The sequence below is a fragment of the Argentina silus genome (genome assembly GCF_951799395.1).
Source record: "Argentina silus genome assembly, chromosome: 5".
NCBI lineage: Eukaryota > Metazoa > Chordata > Actinopteri > Argentiniformes > Argentinidae > Argentina > Argentina silus.
The window spans coordinates 13,984,770-14,008,732 of record NC_139659.1 but is presented as its reverse complement, the minus strand read 5'-3'; the positions used below and the strand labels follow the sequence as shown (position 1 = coordinate 14,008,732).

Here is a 23,963-nt window from a genome sequence, read left to right as displayed (position 1 = left end):
CTCCTTTGTTCCAACTGAATCATGTGCTATTGTTGAGCGGTTGTCCCAAGGTCCCAAGCTCCCAAGCCATTCATAAGAGGCCAATACTGTGTTGTGGAACTGATGTCTGAGAACAACAGCATCCATGTAACTTTATCCAGTGAGTATCAGTATGATAAGAGTTTGGGGAAAATAACCTCTAAGAGACAAAAGCAGCTTCTCTGTATAGTTAGTCTTTATTCAAAGTCATTTTACAAAGTATTTTACACCATTATGCTAAAAACAGTTTTTAAAAAGGTAGTGTTAAGAGTAGCCAGTTCACGGCTAAAGGCCATTGTTCGGTTTGTGTACGTAAAAACAAACATTTACATAAACCATGACATTTTAGTAACAGATACAGGGTATTGATACAACGGATTGTGAAATAGCCTACGTAACAGAAATAGAAACAGTATTGTTTCAGTTAAAAATGGTCACTCTTGATTTTTATCATGCATTTGGCTCACAACCATCTGAATATGAGATGGATCGGAACGTCAGGGCAAGTAAGGTCTTTCATAGCAAATATTGCCCACTACTTTATTATTGCTCAATATTTTGAGCTAATTTCAGATACTTTTTGATCACAAAAAACAATCATGATCAAAGAAAGAGGATGGATAGCGCTGATATAAGGATATAGCTATGGCTGACGACTCGCTTATTGATATACGTATCCAGTTATGGTCGGCAAAAGGGAATTTGGCTCAGAACAGGTAAAAACCAGCAAGCAGTCTAGAGGAGTAGGGAGGGCTCTTTGGGATAAATGTAAACAACTGGTTCGGCTTTAAAAACATGTATAAATCGATTGTTACCCTTATGAAGAGTCTGTCAAATGACACAGCAGTAAAGACACCATAAAAGAAACCAATGTTGTGGAAGAAAATATACATTCATAAGAGTAGGATCCAGCACGTTCCCTATGAGTGGCTGGAATTCATGTGCCCTCAGAAATCATCATTTATGACACCCTTCTGCAAGCATGCATTTGACAGTTTGTTATTCAGTAAAATATAAACCAATAATATTCACAATATTAAGTTAAGACGGTTTACAATGCCATCTCCCAAGGTCCAGAGGTGTTGCATTATACCTGGCATAGTATTACACGATGCTAGGTAGTGAAGTGATACACAGCTCCAGCCACCCAGGACTAATCCGGGCATGTCAAGAGCTGGCATGTAAAGAGCAATGTTCCAACCGTCCAGGAGAGGGAGACTAAAATAAGGCTTTTAAAATCCTGAGATAAACGACATTGTCTGTTATACTAGTTGTATAACATTACACCCCAATGGTGGTCTTCGGTGAGCTTTTGGATGTACAAGTCTGTGCCTAGGCTCAGGCCAGCGAGGCCCAGGCCTGTCATATATTGTCCCCCTGTGGCGCCTCGCGGATACTGTCCCGAGGGTCCGGGCGAGCGGCCGGCCTCCGGCGGATGCTTCGGCCAGACGCGATGAGGTCGGCGTAGCCCCGGGAGTGAGAAAAGGCGTACGCCGAGCGACGGGAACGTCTGCCGCGCTGGAACGGAGTGGGCTTCTTCTTCTCCTCCTCTACCTCCATCTCATACTTCTTCCTGTTCCGCTGGACCTGGAAGGGTTCACAAACATGTTAGAATCTACAGATGGATATATTCATGTTCACATCAGTTGAGGCTGGTGGAGGTAGAAATCGGAGGAGGGCTCCTTGTAATGCGTGGAATAGAATGAGGAATGACATCAACATGTGTTTGATACCATTCCTCATTCCATGCATTACAATGAGCCTGTCCCCCGATTTCTGCCTCCACCAGCCTCCCCTGACATCCATGAACACTAAACATGTATGACGTCTCATGTGTCGATGCCATATCAAGCCAAAATGTCAAACATATCAAGATGCTATGAATCATATCATTCTAATGTAGCAATGAAATGTAAAATGGTCCAGGTTCAAGCCCCGCCAGTTACACACAAGTCTTCCTTCTCATCGTAGGTCTTACCTTGTCTCCAACAGACGGCCATATTGTTTTGTAGAGGAACTGAATGCAGATGACAGGTAGCAGGCTGATGCCTACAGTCAGAATGATGGTCAACCACAGATAAGGCTGTCTGAGGGCATTAGAGGCTGCTCCTGAAGGGGAACACAATGGTTGGAGTAGCTATGAAGTTCTGCTCATTAGCATCATAATCATAATAAACTGCAAGTTGCTTATACATCACCACTACGTCCATTACCATCATACCTTGGTCAAAAAGTATTTGAGATGCATTCAAACACTCTGAGCGTTTGCTTGAGCCTGCCTGGAGTGCCAGATTGGCAAGGGTTTGCACTTTTGGGACCATTCCATTGGTTCCATTGTGCCAGACAAACTCAATCAATCAATCACGGCTAAGTATTTCAAATGATTTCAAGTACTATGTGAACCCAGGTGTTATCACCATCAGTAAGAGTGCCATATTTCCATAGGGGCCGAACGTACCAGTAAAGGTGAAGGCTGAGGGGAAAATGACGTGGATTCCTGCACTGTGGATGTCAAACATGATCCCGAAGTAAATGGCTATACTGCAAAGGACAGCGAAGCAATTCACAAATGTCCAGTATGACGTTTCCAGAGATATCTGTGAGAAAATACGAGAGACACAGAAATGAGGGAGGGGAAAAAAAACCTGGGCTCTAATCAATTCTCTCTTATCAATTCAACATTAGAGCTGAATAGTGTTCTAAAATGCCAGAGAGAGAGAGAGAGAGAGAGAGAGAGAGAGAGAGAGAGAGAGAGCGACCACAGAGCTCATCTTGAGGCATATGGCCATCGGTACCATAAATAAACAGATACAAATTTGTTTTGAATTATTGTGGTTAAATAAAAGGTTTAAATTACCTGCAGGTTGACGGTGATAATAAGGGAGGATGCCATAACTACGGCGAAGGACTGGTAGTCTGACGGAGCCTCTCCATCCTGCCCCATGGTCTGGAGGAAGGCCCCGTACGGGATGAAGAAGGTGATGAGGGACGTGAAGATGCCATGGAACAGACTGATGAAGAAGGTCTTGTAGTTGAACAGCACCCCCTGTTGACCCGGGAGGTATAACTTGGGGAACTTCAAACTGAGCTTGTCATTCACGTCCTTCAAGGAAAAAGGAAACAGGGAAAGCTTAGAAAAGAATATTTTCATTGTGACCACCAATGATGGATTAGAATTACGGATCATTGACTGATACGACAGTTAAGGATTTTCCTTCAATATTCATCATTAGAAGTTCAAAGGTTACCTGATCCATCAGGCCAACCAGGAGGACGGGGAGACTGCTGTAGCACACGTTGTACAGGGTAATGAACCAGTCTTCATAGGCAACCTAGAGAGAGGGAAAAGCTCATGAGCCCAACGTTCATTCTTCTCTCCTCAAATACATGAACACACAACAGAAAATGTCTATTTTCCTGAGTATTATTTATTAAGAGTACTTGAAACCCTCAAGTGATATTTTGGAGCATAATTATTTCAAGTGTCTCTAGTCAATGTATAGATAGATGCAAACGGAATTCAGAATGGTGGAATTTAGAACCTCGAGAATGTTCTCACCTGAGAGGAGTATCCACTGAAGAAAGAGTACCAGAAGTGGACAAGGGTGAAGGCGAAGTTCTTGAAGAAGAAGTACCGGAGAAACTTGCACATGCGGATGTAGGACCAACGTCCGTGAACCAGTAGGAGGCGCTCTAGGAAACGGAACTGGGCAAAGGCGTAGTCGCTGGACATCACCGCCTGCATGCCCTCCTGTCCACTGATACCCACACCAATGTCTGCAGCTGGAGTGGCAGGATTTGGCAGGTTAGGAAAGGCCATAAGTATAATGTTATGTTACCAACACTGAGCTGGGTCTCCTGACACAAATTAAGACTAATCTCAGACAAAAAAAATCATAGGTTTAGTCCATGATTTTGCATAATGTGTATCCAGCAAACCCCCTTATGAGAAATACTGTATATGGAAAATTCAATTCAATGTGGTTCAGAAGTAACGTCCATCACTATTCGTTTGAATTAAACTATGTGGTGAAAACAAACAAAGCAAGTATATTGTAGTATAGCAACTATAACAGTAAAATAATTCAAAGTAATCAAGAGTAATTCCATACTTTTGATCATGTTGACGTCATTGGCTCCGTCTCCGATGGACAGGGTGACCGCCTTCTTGTACTTCTTCACCAGGCTGACCACGTTGGCCTTCTGCTTGGGCGTGACACGACAGCAGATGACGGCTTCGCACTCGCACGCCATGTCCACGAAGTCCACCTGCCTCCTCTCCTTCTCCACGTCGTCGATCGGCTGGCTGTCCTGGGGGCTGGTCGGGGGAGGTTTCTTGCCAAGCTTGCGCAGGCGGAAGTGGCGCCGCTTTTTTTTCTTCTCGTACAGGATCTCGTTCTGGATGGAAAACAGACACATGTTTTCTCTTCATGAATATGCATAACCATAGTACGTTGAGTCATTTGAAATCTTCTGTGAAGTGTCAATGAAACTAGGGGGTCTTTGAAGTTGGACAGCTGTGTGCACTGGGGATCAATAAAGTCCAGGTATTCAATTATCAAATCAATACAAAGTAAAGTAAGTACATACCTACAGTCAGTGCAGCCTCACTCCAAGGAGGCCATGTCCCAAGGGGACAAATGTACAAATCTCTCATAGGAGCCCATGAAAACAGAGCCGTATTTATTAACCAAATTAACCCTTATGTGTCACCATTTATTTTATTTTTATTTATTTTTTTAAATACAGTTTGGGTTGCTAGGTCAGACAACATGTCTCATGATCATGCCAGACATTTGGTCCAGTGGAACGTGGGCGTGACGTTTCAAGGAACTACCTGGATGTACCGACTGTATTCAAGATTCAAGATTCTTCATTTGTCACGTGTATACAGTGAAATGCAAAAGTTACAGTGCCACAGAGTAGTGCAACAATAACTTTTAAAATAGAATAAAATAAAATAGAAGTAATAAAAAAATGTAAAACAGTATGAACAGTATAAACTGTATTCTCTTAAATGGTCTCACCAGCCAGCCTCCAGTGATGATCAGAGCATTGGTGCCAGGCTCTGTGAAGAAGGGCTCCGGCAGCGTCTTCTTCTTGATGCCAAAACTAGGTGGCTCGATCCTCCTGTTGGCCTGTCGGATCCTCAGCTTCTCACTGTCACACACAACCATACGGAAGATAGATCAGACACTGGGACGTCATCACTCATTTACTCATCTCTTTAAATATTAATCTCTGATCGTTACTCAGACTCATGATTTAAGGGCAGTGTTACCAAAAATAGAATGGTATGGAATAGAATAGAATAGAATGGCATACCCATAGCATAGCATTAGCATAGCATAGAAAAGAATAGGATGCGTGTTGTTCATCTGTCTAATTGTCATTTCCATTGTAGTCACACACTATTCCAGCACTGGAACCTACTTCACATCCTCTCCATAGTGGATCTGCATGGTGTCAGTTAGCAGCTCACAGGAATAGCCAATGTTCTCTGCCGTTTCTGCAGGTAGAACAATGTCAAAGTTAATGACAGGACGAATATGTTTTTCTCCAAACCAACGTTCAATCCATCAGGTCGCAAACTCAAAGTAGTGGTTTATGAAATTAGTCTCTCTCTCTCTCTCTCTCTCTAGGAAGGACTAGGCTACCACCATATAGAGATTCCAGATGGTTTTCTGCCGTGGAGGTTGGGAAAATACCTTTCTTATCGCCAGTCAGGACCCAGATTTTGATGTCGGCCTTGGCCAGCTTGGAGATTGTCTCTGGAACACCATTCTGGAGCTTGTCCTCGATGGCAGTCGCGCCGATCAGCTACAGATTCACAAAGGGGAAACACATTTTTCAGAGTAGAGTTTGAGTACATTTGACCGAATCACCCTAAAACATGAGGAACAACATTTCTTTAATTGCTTGCTAAAGGATATCATCATCATCATCATCGTTTTTATTCATGTTCCCTGTAAAGTGCATTTTATTGCATTGGTGTATAACATGTGCTGTACAAATAAAGTTTGATTTGATTTGTAGCAACAGCAGCAAGAGACTTACCATCAGGTTGTTCTCAATCATTTCGTACACCTGGTCCAGGGCTTCCTCTCGGTTGCCCATAGAGACACTGGCAGCCTTGTGCTTCCTCTCCCAGTTGTCCCACTCCTTCTGGCTGATGTCCTTGTAGCACAGACACAGTGTCCTGAGGGTCGCGTTGGCAAAAATCTACAACAGGAAAACCATATCTGCTCTGAACACCAATAACTGCACAGGAGCATGTATAGAGTGTGCATTTTCATCTTGTACTGAAACTACTCAAGACTTGGTGTAAAAGTGTTATAAAGGTGTTAAGCAAAAATGTGTTTAATCAACACAAGTCCAGTCTTGTGTGTGGACCTCTGCATTTGTGGCCAGGAGTTTTACCTGACAGGTGTCACCTGATCAGGAAAAACTCTGGGCCCTACTCAGATTCAGACATCGGTGACTCACGTCCAGAGCGGTCTGTGAAGTTTCCCTGTGTCTGGAGTTGGGGGACAGGCGCTCGTAGATGACTGTGTCAGCTCCTTTGCAATACAAACGGACCCTTCCGTCAGGGAACCTCACTGAGAGAGAGAACACAGATGTTACACAGATGGTCACCACGGAGGGGACTGATTGGTCAAGGTTGCTGCGTTCCAATTCTCTACCCTTTTCCCTGAAGTATGCACTTGTGAACTACCCTCACATCAGTGAAATCGGAGGACCCGTCCTCCAACTTCTCCCTCCACCAACCTTCCCTGCCTCACATGAGTTTATAAGCATAGGATTCGTGAAGGCAAGCATGTGCTTGAGAACTTCCAGTTCCACCATCTCTCTCATGCCCGTCCATGTGGAGGTAGTGTACAGATACACAGTTCACAAGACAGGGTTAGAGAATTGGGACACAGCATACGTTACAGGAAGTCAGGCTACTCACGAATGATGGACATGCGCTTGCGGTCACTGTTGAAGTCCAGCAGGGCCAGCATCCCGTAGGTCGTTTCCTGTCCCAGCTCACTAATGGTGATGGTGTCCTGGGTGCGAGAGAGGAACACGAAGCCAAAGTTTCTGGCAGCGGTGACGAGAGCGCCCTCGTCAGGTGAGGCGGCCTGGTACACCAGCTCATCTGAGAATGGAGGACAGCAAACATCAATGCATCAATTCTGGGGCCAAAGTTTATTTTAGACAATGTTATTTTAGACAATGTGCAGATAAAACAATGTCAGGATGCTTTATTAGTCACATGAAAGACAATGTCTACAGGCCACATACAATTCAGAATTTACTCATAGACCTTTATGTATTCTATTCTATGTGTATTTATTGATGGATTTAAGGACCTATATAAAGTACATGTTATTACTGATCTGCCTCAACTTTGACCTCTAGCACGACTCATTTGCTCACCCTGCTTCTGCTCCACCATGACTGTGTGGCACAGAGACAGCAGCTTGAAGAACTCCAGCGCATCCTTGTCCTTCCCCGACCTGATGACGGAAACGAGGGAATGGTCCATGAACTCAAACTTCTTCTCTGCATACGTGTTCCAGCTGAAGTCGACTGGCTGCAAAAGGGGGAGACGGACAAAGATGTCGATCAAGAAAACCTCATGCTTACTTGTATGGGATGAGGTGAGTTTGTCCACATACAATGTAAAACGCTATGAGCACCTTGAAAAGCTCTACTTAAATCTAATCCATTATCCATAATCTGGAGGTCACAGACTCAGGTAGCAACAAACTTCATTTTAAGTCAAGAAAGTGGAAGCTATGGCGTTGACTTGTAAATAGGCAACACCCTGGCAATTTGAATGTAATGTAATTTGTATGCAAATAAATATATTTACCCTTCCGCGATCGAGAGACACACCCTCAGCGGTGGTGGGGTCACCTGTAAAATAAGGAAATAAGAATGTATGCTTCGTCATGTCATAATAATACAGGTTTCTGTCCAATGTTTACATGTCAAATATTTATGTGTTCACCAAAAAAAAAAAAAAAAAGACTAGCATATACAGTAACACTTTTTTACAAGACAGGCTTACCGAACCAGGTTTCGAAAACATCGCTACAGAGTATGTGTTGAAACACTATTCATACAAGGAAGACTCCATAAGTCCATAAAATTAACACAGCATCAATCGACTCACCGTAGGTGCGGCCTGCGATGGTACACTTCTTGAAGGCCATGATGTTCTGGGTGAGGGTGCCGGTCTTGTCTGAGAAGATGTACTCGACCTGGCCCAGCTGTTCATTAAGGGTGGTGGTCCGGGCCTTGGCGGGCGTGTCCTTCTCAGGGTAGTACATCTGCAGGTCCCAGTTGATGAACTTACTCTGGCCCAGTCGGATGACCTCCACACTGGACAACAAAAATGTGTTATTCTATGGGCTTTGCGTTGACTTGTGTAGTTATGGATTCATGAGTGTTGAGTGTTCATCATCAATCACTTTTCTACACTCACCGAACACTATGCTAATACTGGGTAGAGCCTCCCTTTGCTCTCAAAACAGCCTAAATTCTTTGTGGCATTGATCTACAAGATGTTAGAAACATTCCTTTGAGATTCTGGTCCATGACATGATTGCATTACGCAATTCCTGCAGATTTTTCAGGTGCACTTTCAAGCTGTGAATCTCCCTTTCTACCACATCCCAAAGGTGTTCTATTGGATTCAGATCTGGTGACTGGGAAGGCCACTGAAGAACACTGAACTCATTGTCATGTTCATGAAACCGGTTTGAGATGACTTTTGCTTTGTGACATGGTGCATTATCATGCTGGAAGTAGCCATTAGAAGATGGGTAAATTGTGGCCATGAAGGGATGCACATGGTCAGCAACAACACGCAAATAGGCTGTGGCATTCAAACGATGATTGATTGGTATTAACGGGCCCAAAGTGTGCCAAGAAAACATTCCCCCACACCATTACACCACCTCCACTCAGTGAGTGTATATCAGATGCATAAACATTTGGGTAACACGGTCGAACTAGGAAACAAGACAGCTTAGGCCATTTTCTGGATAGTAGAGGGAGGAGCTGGTCACCTGACGTAGAGCGAGATGGGCACCATGGTGTTGAGGACAATGATGTACCCCCAGAAGCTGAGGAACCCTCTGTAGGAGGCTGTGTTGTCCTCCCCATCAAACAGGTACCAGGCATTGCTGCCAATCTCCTCGTACCAGAAGGTGTGTCCTATAGCCAGGCCTGCAGAAACCAGGATCAGCAGGACAAAGATCTGTATGGAGGGAGAGAGGGGGTATGGGGAGAGAGGGAGAAGGAGGAGGACGACATGGTTCATAGGACAATATGGTAAACGTCATGGAGGAAAAGGAAAAATGACAGGTTCTCAACTTTCTTCCACTCTTTGTTCCAACAAATGCAGTGCAGACAGGATGAAACATGGCATGGGTCGTGGATGTTACAGTACAGATACAGTAATACAACGTACAGTGTACACCATGTAGTTCATGAGCTCATCGATTCTGGTCCTCTTGAACCTGGTCTTGCCACCATTCCTCATGATCTTGGTGTCAGCACCTTCAACAAAACACAGAAAAAGAATGAGACATCAAGGTTTTGCATGGGACTAGGAGGCCAACACATCATGTATGTACATGCATGAGACAAGGAGGCCATTATCACTGCAAACCCTCAGACTGATGTGGACAAATATCGCCTAAACCTTTGCAATAAAGAAATCTCTACTGCATGCTGTGTACAGTACAGTTCAGTATGTGAGGTATGCATGTGCATGTACCAGCGTAGATGACCAGGCCGTGGCAGTCATCCGTGTTGCGGATGGTGCAGCCTCTCAGCAGCACGTTGTCCAGGTCCACCGGGTAGCGCTCCTTCCTCCAGCGCATGGTACCAGTGAACTTGTCCAGGCGGTTGTTGGGCTCCTCGCATATGATCATGGCTGGACCAATGGATGACATGGATGTTCATATCTAGGCTACTAATTCAAACTGATGGTGTTTTTGATGTGGCTGTGCACCAAAGATGTAAAATCTGATCCCTACCACTAACATGCATTATAATATTATTTTGTTATACATAATTATATATATATATATATATATATATAGACATTGGTCCCTACGTATCAAAGTGTATCCTAGAGTTGCCAACTACAACACACACACAGACAAACACACATATCTAAAAGGTTATCAGTTCTCCGAGGCGTGACATGAGCGTGTTTACCATCAAGCCGTGCCAGCTGGCTCTCCTCCTGGAGTCTCTCGTGAGTCACTTTCAGACCCATTTTGAACTTCAGATTGGTTTCTCTGCAACACAATAACAGACATCCATCAACTATGCTTTTAAAATGGACATCTAGGGCACTTAAAATTAAAAGTTAATCTAAAGTAGAAGTACATTAGGGAAACTTGGTAAACTGAACATGTGTTTGATATGTAGGAGGTCACAAGCTTATCTACAATAAATGTTCAACAAGTCTGAGATTATGATCTTAGCAAACCCTTTTTATCTGATTTTAATTAAAAGCATGTGCCGTTAACAAACTCATGTTATCAAGATGGAAATATTGACAAACGTATGATGTAATGACAGATTGACATGCAAAAGATCATGAAAAGCACCTTACCCATCAAGCTCGGCTGTTTCAACATAACAAAGACTGTTGGGATTCGAACTGGACAACAACAGAATGTCAGCCTGAATGAAAATGAATGCAAATGATGAGGAAATGAAAATGTTGAACTGAATTATCCTCTTGGTCAAATAATGATAAATAAAACAAATAGAATGACATACAGTACCAGTTAAGATACTTCAGAAGAAACAGAAAACAAATACATCTTACCGGGATGAAATCGTTTTTCTTCAAGCGGACCACATCACCGACCTGAATGTTCATCCACTTTGACTCTTGAAACCTGGTTTGAAAAAAGTCTGAATTTAACATTTTTTTGCACCATGTAATCCCTAAAATGCTGCAGGGACCTTTAAACCTAAGAGTGTGTTTAAACCTGAGAGTGTGTTTAATTATTACCTGCCGTCCAGGAGGACCTCACTCTTCCTGTTGTTGATCTCCTTGTCCATCCGGTGACGAGCCTGTCAGAGAGAGGGGGGAGAGGGAGAGAGAGAGAGAGAGAATCATGACTCAGTACGTGACTAAAGACAGATGAAACACAATTACAATTCACTCTTATAAGTGCACATTTCAGTGTGATGCAGTTGATCCTGATAACAGCATGCTCTAAGCGGGAGTATGCAGTTAAGACAGTCCCAAGTTATTGCAATTATCAGAAGTCAACTGGAACTGTTCACAAGACATTCTCCATACTCATACTCCATACTCATCCTCCATCCAGCCTTTTTACTCTTGGTATGATCTATATGGAGGAGGAGAGGACATGTTCCTTGCTGGACCTCTCCCCACCCTTAGGATGGATGGATAGATGGAGGGATGAATGTCCCAGTAGACACTGACCACAGACAAGACTAGAGGACCACACTCACCAGGTCGTCCACCAAGTCTTTGATGGCAGTGATGCTCAGCACCAGGACTAAAGGCACTAACGTGGTGTACCAAGGCAGTGTGGTGATCTCAGGGATAATCTGATGGTGAAGAAAATTAAAAAGGAGATCAAATGAATATCAAGGAAATAAAAAGGTAAATCATTTGCATATAAAAATCACAGAGATGATTATTGCATCCTCCAATCTGATAGGCCCTGATATTTCTGTTGAACAAATCAGTGATCAACACTATGTGACAAGCTGGGATCTCAAAACAGAACACTGTACTTTGAGTGTGGAGAGAGAGTTTTAGAACTAGTCACTGGAAGTGATTAGAAGTTATATGTTTCTTCTCTCACCACTCAAACACCCATCTCACGCCACAGCCATTTACATTTATGGCATTTAGCAGACGCCGTTATCCAAAGCGACTTACAACAAATACATTTGTTTAAGTAAGTGAATCGTGTATCCATCAGTCATCATAAGAAAATAATCAATGCTCAGACCAGGTGCCATAGACAGTCACAATGCTCGAGGAAGGATTTTTTTATTTATTTTTTTTAACAGGAGAGAAACTTGTACAGGGGGGTAGTGGGGGTGAAGGGGTCAATAGGAGGGATTGTTAAAATGTAGCCTGAAGAGATGGGTCTTCAATCTACGGCGGAAGATTGGTAGTGACTCTGCTGTGTCATGTGCCATAGATTTAAATCACAACGTAAATACCATGCAAAGGAGTTGAATCTTCTTGTTAACCAAGTGCCCCTACAGTGTCTCTAACCTTAGAATGAGCTTGGATCTTTGACAAAGATGGCGGATCACTGCTAAGCATACATGTAGTGACAAGAATCATTATGTAGTCAGTATGCAGTTGGACAGACGTCTATATTTAGCAGTGAACTTACCTGTAAGATGAGTAAAGCAAGGAAGTACAAGTTGGCTGCTCTTTTGAACTGCTCGTACAGATTCAATGGTAGGAATGTGAAGGCGTTGTATTTGTACGTCTTGATTCCATTCCCCTAAGGATGATAAAACAACATGGTGAGAACTACATAATCCAAAAATACTTAGTTAGCCTACAGGGAAACAATGTCATTGTTTTGTTCCATTTCCATATGGAAACTAGGAGATTGACCCACATTTGCATAGGCCTTAATTTACCGTGACTTACCCGGACCACTGCATGCAATGCAGGTAAAGTGGGAGGGGAGAGCTAGGGAGCCTGGGAAGGGTTGGAATTCAATGCAAATGCAAATTAGCAAAACTGAGGGGGGCCCAGGAGAGAGCGGAATTCAAATGCAAATGTGCATACCTGCATTTCACCTCTGCCCCATTTACACAGGCTTCAGATCGCCTTTTTACCGGAACCATGGGACTAGGTCTGCCACAGGTAAAATATTTAGTGGTATGCCCTACCCCAGACCAGTTTACACAGACAACAGTACCAGTAAATTACCGGGACATGCCACTGTGAGACCGGGCTACTAGAGTAACTGTATTTATGTAATTATGGAGTATTACATTTTAGGTTAATTAGTTAGGTAATGTCATGAACCATGTTTTAGGTGGCCTATGAAGAAGGGCTACATATTAGCCACCAATCTTGTGATTCCCGGTTAAGTGTATTCCCTTGGGTGTGGCATGTAGCCTGTTCAGAGCCTCTTTTCCTCAACACCCTCTCTCTTTCTCTCAGTGGAACTTTCCATCCTGCTGATTGAGCATCATTTGCATAAACAACAACAAACACAGCAGCCAGCAGCCACCATTCTGTGAGGAGGAGGGGTGTGGAATGAGTAGACAAAACAGACATCGGTATCTGGGACAATGGTGAGGTATGGGACAAAAGGATGAGTCTAGGGTTTTCAACCTGTGAGTAGGTTGTAACTCCAATGAGTAGTTTCATTGGAGTTAGCATGATGCAGATGTGACGTGGCAACTGTGGTACTACAGGATCATTCACTTTACTCAAGGCTAAAGAAAACATCAGCGAGGCTAAGTACCTCTAAGAACAAGAGTGGGTTGAAGGAGCAGTGCTTGACAAAGACTTAACAAAACAGACAGGTGAGGTAGATTTTTCAGGGAGTGGTTAGCAAACAGATAATTTACAATGTCCCAATCTAAATGCCTGCCCTTTAGGCATTTTCAGATGTGAAAAACCGAGGCCATAGTCACAGATATCCATCTCAACTTCCCCACCGAGTGACACTCCATCTCAATTTCAAGTTCACTTAGTGACACTCCTCAAATAGAACACCTGTGTGGCATCTATTTACACCCATCGGTGTCCCCAAACAACAACAACAACAACAACAGAGAGTAAGACCAGTCTGTCACCAGTGGAGGTCTGATTAAGGGTCAATGTTTGTTCTTTGAGACAACGAAATGTGCTTGGTCATTGTCGTCATTGTTCTCCTCCTCCTGGTGAATAGAAAATACATGAAAAAGAAAGAGACGAAGTTCCAACTGCCACCAACCGGAGGTAGTGGTACACATCAGCCATTGATAGGAAGGACTGAGCAGATACTTATCAGAGGAGGAAGTATAGAGGGATCATTTACATTTTTTTTTTTTTTTACATTTATGGAATTTAGCAGACGCCTTTATCCAAAGTGACTTACAACAAATACATTTGTTTAAGTAAGTGAATCATCTATCCATCAGTCATCATAAGATAAAGTAATCAATGCTCAGACCAGGGGCCATATGCAGTCACAATGCTAGAAGAAGGAATTTCTTTTTAAAAAATTGTCATCATTATTATTTTATTAACAGGAGAGAAACTTGTACAGGGGGGTAGTGGGGGTGAAGAGGTCTTTAGGAGGGAATCATAGTGATCAAATAAACAGAACACACTTTCCGGTTGTCAACGGATGTACTGTGTGTCAATGCCTGTTGACTGAAACCCACATATGTCCAGATGAATCTCAACATACATGACATTAACTCAACACAAAAGGGCATGTTAAGGGAAAAACAATCACAGGCGAGCCAGGGGCAGGTTTCATCCCGAGAGCCTCTACTGTATGAATGCTTTTTACCACCAGCATCTGCCATTACTCCACCACCGCTTGTTGCTGTTTCATTAGTCAATATTTAGTTTTACTCTACGTGACAATAGCTGAGAGAGCTGGCTGGGAGCCAGCAGAGCTAGAGGGAGGGAGGGAGGGAGGGAGGGAGGGAGGGAGGGAGGGGACTTACTGCGTACTTGCTCTTCTTGAGACACAGAAAGGCTTTTCGTTGATGCTCAGGTAGTTTGGCAAAATCCCGGTCGTTTGCCATGACCTTCCAGGTGAACTCTGGGAAAAAAAAGAAAAAAAAAGAAAAGACAAACGATGAGCAAATCCGGAACTCATGGCAGCTTGAATGGAGGAACATCGCTATTTCTCATGGCCATTTAGCACCATTTTAAAGATCAAATCTACATACTGGTACAGCATTAACAACCGCACAGTCCTGTAGCTACTGGCCTGGGTTGGTGGGCAGACATTGATTCCAGCCCTGCGCCAACACATGTTTCTTAACCAAGGCCCAAACAGAAAAAACATGACTTGTTGATTGTTTGAAACAGGCGTGCGAGTGCCGGGTTGGAACCAATGCCTGTTCACCCAGTAACTGTCCAGGACCGGAGAAGCCTGATCTAATGGGTTCTGAAGGCCCGGTTTCCCAGACACAGATTAAACCTACTCCTGGACTAAAAAGCATCTTCAGTGGAGAGACTCCATAGAAAGTGTGATTTCGTCCAGTTTTTGGCTTAATCTGTGTCCGGGGATACACCCCCCCCCCCCCCCCCCCCAAGTATAAAAGTTTCTCTCGTTATCTTGGATCCAACTCACCGGTGGGCTTGACGTCTGTGGTCTGAGGCTCCCCTGGCGGCCCCTCTCCGTCATCACTTGGGTCCAACTCTTCGTCCGTCTCATCATCACTGTACGGCATGACCTCATCATCGGGCCCCAAGGAGCCCTGGGAGTCTGCTCGCCTGCGACTCATGGTGAGACGTCAGGCGGTCACTGAAGGATGGATGGAGAGAGAGAGAGAGAGAAGAAAGAGAGAGACAGGAGATGAGTGATAAACAAATAGTATCACTTCAACAGTCTGTCGGCAAACAAGAATAATAGAGCTTCATGTAGTGTGTGCGCCTGAGGTATTATATAAATATTGCATTGTTATCATGATCATCAAATAATCATAATCCAAAACAACTACACCCTTGAGGCAATTTGGAAAAACTCTAATATTTTGCCAGCTCATGTTTCAGATGTAAAACCTGTTTCATAAGGCATACAAGTGGTTGAAGATGCACTGAACTTTCAAAGTTTCCTTTAATTAAATGTTTGTCTCTGGCAATAAAGGAAACCAGGGATCATGTCACGATACGATCATGCACATTCATGAGGAAAATAACCTTGCTGTGAAAGAAGATAAACATCTTCCAGTCAACAAAAAAGCAGTTATGCAACAACGATACTGTAGCATCTCAAAAAGCAGATGAATAAATCCATAACTAAAATCAAACACTGATCGGGGACCACATTGTCTCCCCCCAAATTATTGATCATGTCTATATCCCAAACTACTGATCTTTCACCCACATAGTACATTACTGCGCCACCTAGAACTGGGGTTAGACAGTTTTAAGAATAGCATCACGATGACTAAATCCCAGGTGAATTTCCACTTCTCCTACCATCCCTCGACCTACCTGCACTACCTCTCTCTATATTCTGTAGGTACGCAAGTGTTAAACGTGAGGAATGTGGTCCCTGCCTACCAGATGGTAATCATCATCATCAACATCTCCTCTTCACTGTGCTTATGCTGTATGGGGACTGCCCCTCACATGACACAGTACTTCCTTAATCACAATGACACAGACAGAAAGGCAAGCCATACCTCTGCATCATTCATGCTTTGAGACTAAAGTCCATGGATGGAACAAGGGATCAGGTGTTCCAAACGTTCTCCCACTGTATTCCGGTACAATATCAAAGCAATAATAGCAACTTCCACTCTGACCATTTTGTGTGTGCTAGTTTACAGCCTTCAACAAACTTGTTGAATTTAACTTTATATATACACACGTTACCTGCTTTCCATTTTTCGCCGATCTAAGAGCAACATTGGACTACTGTTTTGTCCTATTGTTTTTCCATTCAACTCTTTACACCTGAGGACCTAACAACCGGTGAATTACACCAAACAAATCACAAAATCAATCAATATTCAAGTAACCTCCAGATCTCAAGTAACCTCCAATCTCCAGAAGCAAACATCTTAACTACAATTAGCAGGGCCTGAATTTCCTGGCTATGACTTGGAACTTCCAGTAAGATGATTAGTCGCTGGTCGGATTCGCCTGGCTCTGCCTGATTGGTCAACCATCACAAAGGTGGCCACCTGAAAGAACAGAAGTCTGGAGCTGTTCCGAGGGAGCTTCTTGACACAGTGTTAGGAGTTAATGATTGATTACCTTTTATGGCCCATTAGGACGCTTGATAAGGTTCAGTGATTACCTGTCTCAGGGGAAGCTGGTGGAGGTAGAAATCGGAGGATAGGCTCATTGTAAGGCATGGAATGATTTTTGACACCATTCCTCATTCTATTCTGTGCATTACAATTTGTCCATCCTCTGATTTCTACCTCCACCAGCCTCCCGACCTGCACAGCCTAATTTTAATAGCCACTTTATGACCTGTGCTCTCCTCAGTCAGACTAATTGAATGCTTTAGGAGGTGACGAAACGCATTTAAGCTCTAACTAACATGACAAACAGCTAAGTAACCAAAATGCTAAGGAGCATCTGAGACAAACGTTAACAAAGAGCTCCCTAAAAACCCCACAAATTATCTATTATTTATAATGAAAGTGGTGCAACTTGATAACTTGGAATAAATAAATAATAGAATAACATTTATTTAAACAATAAACAAACACTAAACAAACACTGTTTTTATTTTCCCCATTTCTCAGTTGAACGATTTAATTACACCTTTAAAACTGAGACTTTTCACGTGACTAAAGTGACATGTGATATTTCAAACACTCTCCAGCTGGAGAACTCACCTGACGTGACAAACTAACCAAATACTGAATGACTATTCCCATCAGCATCACACGGAGGTGACGCACTGTAGGAAGACCACTAACCGTGGGGAGACATCCGACACCTTGAGATGCAGAAGGAATAATAGAGGGCATGGCTCTTATTGTGTAGGAGAGCCAACCCCCACACCCATGGGGAGAGCTACGCAGCGATGGGACACACCCCTGTTTGACTAAGCATACAGTGATCCAACCTCAAACACTCCCACACTATTCCTACAGTGACTTTAGCAAAGGCTAAGATTTGCATGATTTTATGACCATGAGGCCATAATCATTTACATATTACTGGCTAAAGCAGTGGTCCTCAAACTTTTTCTGTCAGGCCCCCCTTTGGAGGAAATATTTTTGGGGGGCCGGTAAAGCATAGTGGTTATTTGGTTGAATCAACTCGCAAGCAGGAAAGGGATTAGCCTTAGGAGTAAATATTCAGCAAGGATAAGGAAGTGTGTTAAGACAATAGATCCTGATTGCTAAACAGACGATGGTAGAGACAGACAGCAAGGTGCCTATTTGTAGGTCTGGTGCACAAACAACTCTAGTTGCATTCATAAAAATGGGCATTTGAACTTATTTCTTTCTATCACTATCCCTGCTGTATATGATGGCATGTTCTAATTCAGGACAAAGCTAATATGTCATGTTAAAGTGTTTAGTCCAGAACTCACTAGTGTGATAAACCTGAGTGATGTTATACATTCATGTACAAATGCAAATATGTGGTTTTGGCAGAGCACAAAGGGAGGAATGTGATTCTCCCAGTGCAGGTTGTGTCCATCCATAAACAAGTCAGACCTTTTACTGATGATTCTGCTGTGTCATCCTGAGCCAACTCACTCACAGCCATAGACATCACCAAATTTAAACAGAAAATCAGTTTAAATACTTGTTTCTACAGAATGAGGAACCAAAAAGGTTAATAAAGGGCTACTCTGGGGGCGCTCAGTGGCGTAGCACACTAAGGCGCATACCATATTATCGCAAGGTCCTTGGTTCGATTCCGGCCATCGACATATCCTGCATGTCATCCCTCCTCTCTCTCACTCATCCTTCCTGTCAATCTCTACTATCTCTGTCCCAATAAAGCAGAAACACCCTAAAATATATTTTAAATAAATAAATAAATAAAGGGCTACTCTATTCCCTTCCCATTGGCCCAGATCCCACTGAATCAAAACAGTGAGTCAATGGACTCAAAATAAGTAATAAACGACTTTTGGATTGGATCCAAAACAGCCACCGCACCCTAAGAGGAATCACTGTCCTCCTCTGCATTTTACAGACACAAACTGGGGTGTTTTCTTAAGTGTTTCGAGGTCGGCCGGTTCAGAAAACAGGTTTTTTGTGTATAGCCTGAGGCACTGCCATAGCAATGCGGAAGGGGGAAAATAGAAAAGGGACAGCATTCAGATCACCTTCAAAAGAAGTCACAATGGTGCATAGCTACTTGGCTTGTAACCTGACCTCAGAGATTCACAATGGCCTAGTTTCCACCTCCATCTTAATATTTAATAAAGCCCAGTTCTCCCTGTGCTCTCCCCCTATGAGGAGGGGCGAGGCTGGGGAGGAATACACTAAATGAGCTCCTCCACGGCTGAGACTCACAGCAGGATTCCCATCAGGTGAGCTACATTAACCACCATTACAGTTACACAAGCCTCACTCCCACAGAGATAATGGTCAAATGCAAGAACACATTTCCCTTTACACAGGTTTACACAGTTTACCAGTTTACTTCAGTTTATTAGGAACCCCAACAGCTACTGCAGCAGCTACTCTCCCTGGGTCCACACAACATAAAACATGAAACAGTGGATAGATTTATATGTTGCACATCAGTGCAACGCATAAAGTGCATGGCCGGTGAATAAGTGGTGAAACAAAGAGACATGTACACTGCTACATAACCCTAACCCTTTGCATTGCAAAAGGCGGGACACTGTACTTGTAGTTATACACATATCTGGAGTTTAAGCACTTTTACAGACTGTAAGAGAACAGTATGCTCCAAATGTCACAATATTGATCATATCTAATATCGTGCTAACACTAAGGTCAAGGTAGGCCAAATCAAGGCTGCCATTCACTTGAGGGAAAGTACGAGTGACATGATCAAACATGGCCCTCAGAAATGTTCATGAAGCAAAATATAACGTATGTAAATGATAGTTGTCCAAGCTCTCTGAGCCGTTAAATGCAAAATCATAAAACCCCATTAGGTCTCTAGGACATGATCCTAGCAGTGCTGAGTGTATCACATTTAGAACAAAAAAACATCCTGAAATGTACACTGCCCATCACTCAATTGAAAGTAATGGTATCAGTCTGCCAACGTGAGTAGGCTACACTCCAAACTAGACAACTAGCTTGTGAGGAAAGGACAATGAAGGACAATGGTGGAGGAGGATAGACTCAGAAGGATATGTCTGCTTGCTTGACCTCAGGTTTGTTTAGAACCAAGAAAAGGGATGAAGTTCACACCATTTGCCTCACAAGTCAGGATTCAAATCTCAGTTTCTGCTTACTAGGGTAGCCATTTCCATAAGGAATGGCAAGGGACATTTTCCTAATCAGAGGTCAGTCTTGCTTTGCTAGGTCTGGGTCACCAGCCAACCACACAACACTGTGGATGAGTTATCTGCTGTCACAGGTAGAGTGTGGAACTAATAAAGCAAATATGTAATACTTGTAATGTAATAAAATATATATTATTCTGAGTGGCTGTTGGGGATACTCAATATGTCAGTGTTTAAACTGTATTTGTCCTGGTCAAATGAGTAACAAGATTTGGCATAAAACATAAAAAATAACTTCTCTACCCATTAACCACACGGGGCAAACAATGTTCTTGTGGTTAATCCTTCAAGAATAGAAAATGAAACTGATAATAGTCTCAGTGGGTGTTGATGGCTTGATGTCTTGCTGGATCATGTTAAGTGACAACGTCAAACCCTCAACATGATAGGGAGCGTAGATATCAGATCTTTGATAGACAGGAGAGATCACAACTACAAAAAAACACACTGAGTCCATGCTCCTGCAGAACAAGGCCAAGTCACTGGTATGACTTTGGACAGGTCCTTCCAGCCTACAGCAGAGACACACACAGACCTTGCAGGTGAGGGAGTAACACAGGAACTCCATTTAAACAAAAAAGCACCTACCTCCATGGCAGTGGAGGACATTCAAGTACATAGTAAGCATCACTGAGAAATGTTGGTTCTGGTGAATGGCCAACAACAACTGGAGCTCCTCCACGGCTGAGACTCATAGCGAGATTACCCATCAGGTGAGTTACCTTAACCACTATTACAGTTACACAAGCCTCACTCCCACAGAGATAATGGTCAAATGCAAGAACACATTTCCCTGAGGCATTTTTACACAGACCAGTTTACTTCAGTTTATTAGGAACCCCAGCAGCTACTGCAGCAGCTACTCTCCCTGGGTCCACACAACATAAAACATGAAACAGTGGATAGATTTATATGTTGTAAAGTGCATGGCTGGTGAATAAGTGGTGAAACAAAGAGACATGTTTTCACTGCTACATGTGCTTTGCATTTATTGTCTGAACTTGGTTTACACAGACCAGTTTACTTCAGTTGAAATGATGACAGATAAGTTCAACATGGGCCCAGTCAAGGCTACATATCAGTTACATGGATGCGTGAAGTGGTACAGTGAAAAAGAGTGAATGTTATGATGTTGAGGACACCTAAATACACACCCCTGTTGCCTCACCCTCATTCGTGAGATAGGTGAGGGTTTCATCTAGCTTGCTCCTCCTACTGAAGTGAGCCTACATCCTGGTTAGCAAAGCTAGCGAGCCATAAACTGTCAGCCAATGTACAATATAACATATTCAGCGAGACACTGCAGGCTTATACCGCACATTCTGCCAAATGAAATAACCCCATCAGTCAGTGTTGAGGCCTGAAACTAGACACTCAGCAAGGTGAGCGATGACCATTATAAACATACTGGACTGACACACTGCAAATAGTAATCAGTCAGTGACTGATTCTCTCTCTCTCTTTCTTTCTATTGTCCTCTATAATGGATTATATATATATGCGTGTGTGTGTGTGTGTGTGTGTGTCAAAGGGTGTGCTCATCCCCTAAAGCACATTATTTATTCTACATGTAATCATGCACTCCTCCGTTCGCTATAATGTATCATAACTTTTCCCACCAACACACTTATTCATGGGCCTTTATCCCAAAATTAGTAACATGTTTGTTTTGAAATTATGAAAATACATGAATTTAGAGGGGAAATGACCCTCTGAAAGTTCAACAAGTGTTCAACTCCTGGGTTTTCAAACTGAATAAATCACACATGGGCTATGATCCACACATAAGGAATAGTATTGTTTCAGATTAGTCGGTATAGTCTTGAAGAAATCGACCGAGTACGGTGATGTTGGATTGGCCAAAGCGACAACTTTTGAGCAGGATCTGGAGCCGCGCTAACATTCTGCATTGTTCTAAAAAAAAAAGAAGCATATTTTTAAAACTCACCTATATTCCTTGTATGTCGACAATTTATCTTCTTAAGGTCCTCTTCCTTTACGTAGCGAAATCTCCACCAGTTTCGGGTTATAGCTCCATGTGTGCCTTCTCTTTGACACAAACAATTGTGTGGTTTTGTTCACTCCCTTTACCTGCGTAATGGCTACCTTGAAACTTGAGAAACTGGTTTGACAGGATGAGTTTTGAAGAATATAACTCTCAAAACCGCTTGCTGTTTAATTTAAACAAGCGAAAACCATTTTATTAGCGATGATATGCTGCTGAAATTAAGTTTACTCCTGTGACTAATAGGCACGTGACCAACCAGGTAGAAGAGGCAGGTATAAAAGTGGGTGTAATTCTATTCATAATCAAATATGAGGATAATTTGCATTATCAGCCCCATTGGACACATTGCTAGGAGTACAGAATTGCCTGGGGCTGTAACCTAAAGCTTCTGTCATCAAATTGTGTTTGTAGAATATACATTTTAATATGAATATTGTTATAATATGTTGTTATAATAAATTGGTTGTTATAATAACCAGGTGACTATGTGAGCACCCATTGACTTGCCTCAATGAATGAATTGTATCCTAGATTTTTTAAATTAATAGACCATTTAGAGTAGACAATTATTCCACCTTTCGTGAACGCAACTCATAATGGTACTCTTACGCCACCCAGTGGTCACCTGGCTAGACCAAGAGGGTGCCGCTCATTATTTTTCATCTCTTCTGCACTGAACGAGAAGAACTGGAATGGTGAAAGTTAACCAATTATGGCAGACATCAAGATTACCCCACCAAGTGGAAATTTGGCTTGGGCTTTCAGCCACGCTGCAGCCGCAAAAGACAAACATTTCACATACAAAGAACATACAAAGATGTTTGTGAATAAATACATACAGCAAGGTTCCTAAAAGCACCTATATACAAACAGAAAAAACAAACACGTAAATAAAAGCAAAGATCTGCACAAATCCCTTTAATAAAAACAAAGATCCTCCAGTGTCCATCCTGGCCTCGTCCTTTTCTTATCTGACGCTATTTAAAGTTTTATTGACACAGGGATAAATGCATTACAAATGTAATGTAATGTGTGTGAATTAGGATAAAGTAAAGGAAGCGAATTTAAACGATTTTCATTCATCATGTAATTATTCCTTCTTCTTGTTGAATTACCTTCATGACCTTATTACAAGATATTACAACTTAATTGAATTTAGATGATCAATGACTACAGTAATCCAAGCTGTCGCTTTGATGCGCAGATGTTTTAGACTCTTTACATTCTCAAATGTTCTTCCTTGGCTGACTTATAACTTGTCGTTATGATATTTTCATTTGTGCTGGCTTAATCAGATATTTATTGTGAACAGCCATCGATTTGTGAATTGGATTTGGGCTTGGCTTGATGACAGTCGACAGCAACGAGCCTGGGAATTTAAATTAAGCGCACCCATTTGCTCCGTATTTTCATTGGATAGCGGCATATTGGACCAACCTCTGCTCAAATGTTATTTGCCATACTTTTTGTCGAGATTTTTAAGGTTCGAGAGATAACCAAAACCGGATATAGTTTAGTTTAACTGTATCTGCCAAACATTCAGAGGCTGTTAACTATGATGGCGAATATCTGACAGGAGGTAAACATCAAACAAACGGAATATTTGTAATACATTTAACATATTTCCCTGTCTATATTGGTAAAGGATGTGTCTCATTGGCCACACTGCCCTTCATTTATCGCCTTTGCCTATTTTGGACCAATGGTGTGCTGGGCCGCACCTCGTCGTCTGAATTCTTCGGCTCGCTGCTTTCTCAGCT

At 42.6% G+C, this 23,963-nt stretch overlaps 1 protein-coding gene across 2 annotated transcripts; it reads right to left on the bottom strand.

Annotated features, from left to right (window-relative positions):
• Positions 1 to 196: 196 nt before the first annotated feature.
• On the bottom strand, positions 197 to 22,308 carry atp8b1 (ATPase phospholipid transporting 8B1). 2 transcript variants are annotated; one of them, XM_083670420.1, is made up of 28 exons: positions 22,144 to 22,308; positions 15,354 to 15,527; positions 14,719 to 14,816; positions 12,426 to 12,539; positions 11,521 to 11,619; positions 11,051 to 11,112; positions 10,862 to 10,934; positions 10,643 to 10,713; positions 10,240 to 10,322; positions 9,794 to 9,952; positions 9,485 to 9,573; positions 9,081 to 9,271; positions 8,183 to 8,391; positions 7,880 to 7,923; positions 7,441 to 7,597; positions 6,971 to 7,159; positions 6,505 to 6,617; positions 6,076 to 6,240; positions 5,727 to 5,838; positions 5,452 to 5,527; positions 5,046 to 5,178; positions 4,131 to 4,416; positions 3,578 to 3,801; positions 3,267 to 3,350; positions 2,876 to 3,121; positions 2,477 to 2,615; positions 1,997 to 2,127; positions 197 to 1,605 (listed from the first exon to the last, which is right to left on the bottom strand). In XM_083670420.1, the coding sequence occupies exons 2-28, from the start codon at positions 15,505 to 15,507 to the stop codon at positions 1,381 to 1,383; spliced, it is 3,726 nt and encodes a 1,241-aa protein (XP_083526546.1). In that variant the 5' UTR covers positions 15,508 to 15,527; positions 22,144 to 22,308; the 3' UTR covers positions 197 to 1,380. The 2 variants fall into 2 exon arrangements, with proteins under 2 accessions (XP_083526546.1, XP_083526545.1); XM_083670419.1 differs by lacking the exon at positions 22,144 to 22,308 and adding an exon at positions 17,581 to 17,691.
• Positions 22,309 to 23,963: the final 1,655 nt, after the last annotated feature.

What these genes read in the sequence shown, in the direction of transcription:
- atp8b1 (XM_083670420.1), bottom strand. Translation starts at nt 15,507, where the DNA reads ATGAGTCGCAGGCGAGCAGACTCCCAGGGCTCCTTGGGGCCCGATGAT. An exon ending in TGTCTCTCGATCGCGGAAGG is followed by an intron (nt 7,598 to 7,879) that starts GTAAATATATTT and finishes CCCCTTTTGCAG; the next exon opens with CCAGTCGACTTCAGCTGGAA. An exon ending in TGATTGAGAACAACCTGATG is followed by an intron (nt 5,839 to 6,075) that starts GTAAGTCTCTTG and finishes GTGAATCTGTAG; the next exon opens with CTGATCGGCGCGACTGCCAT.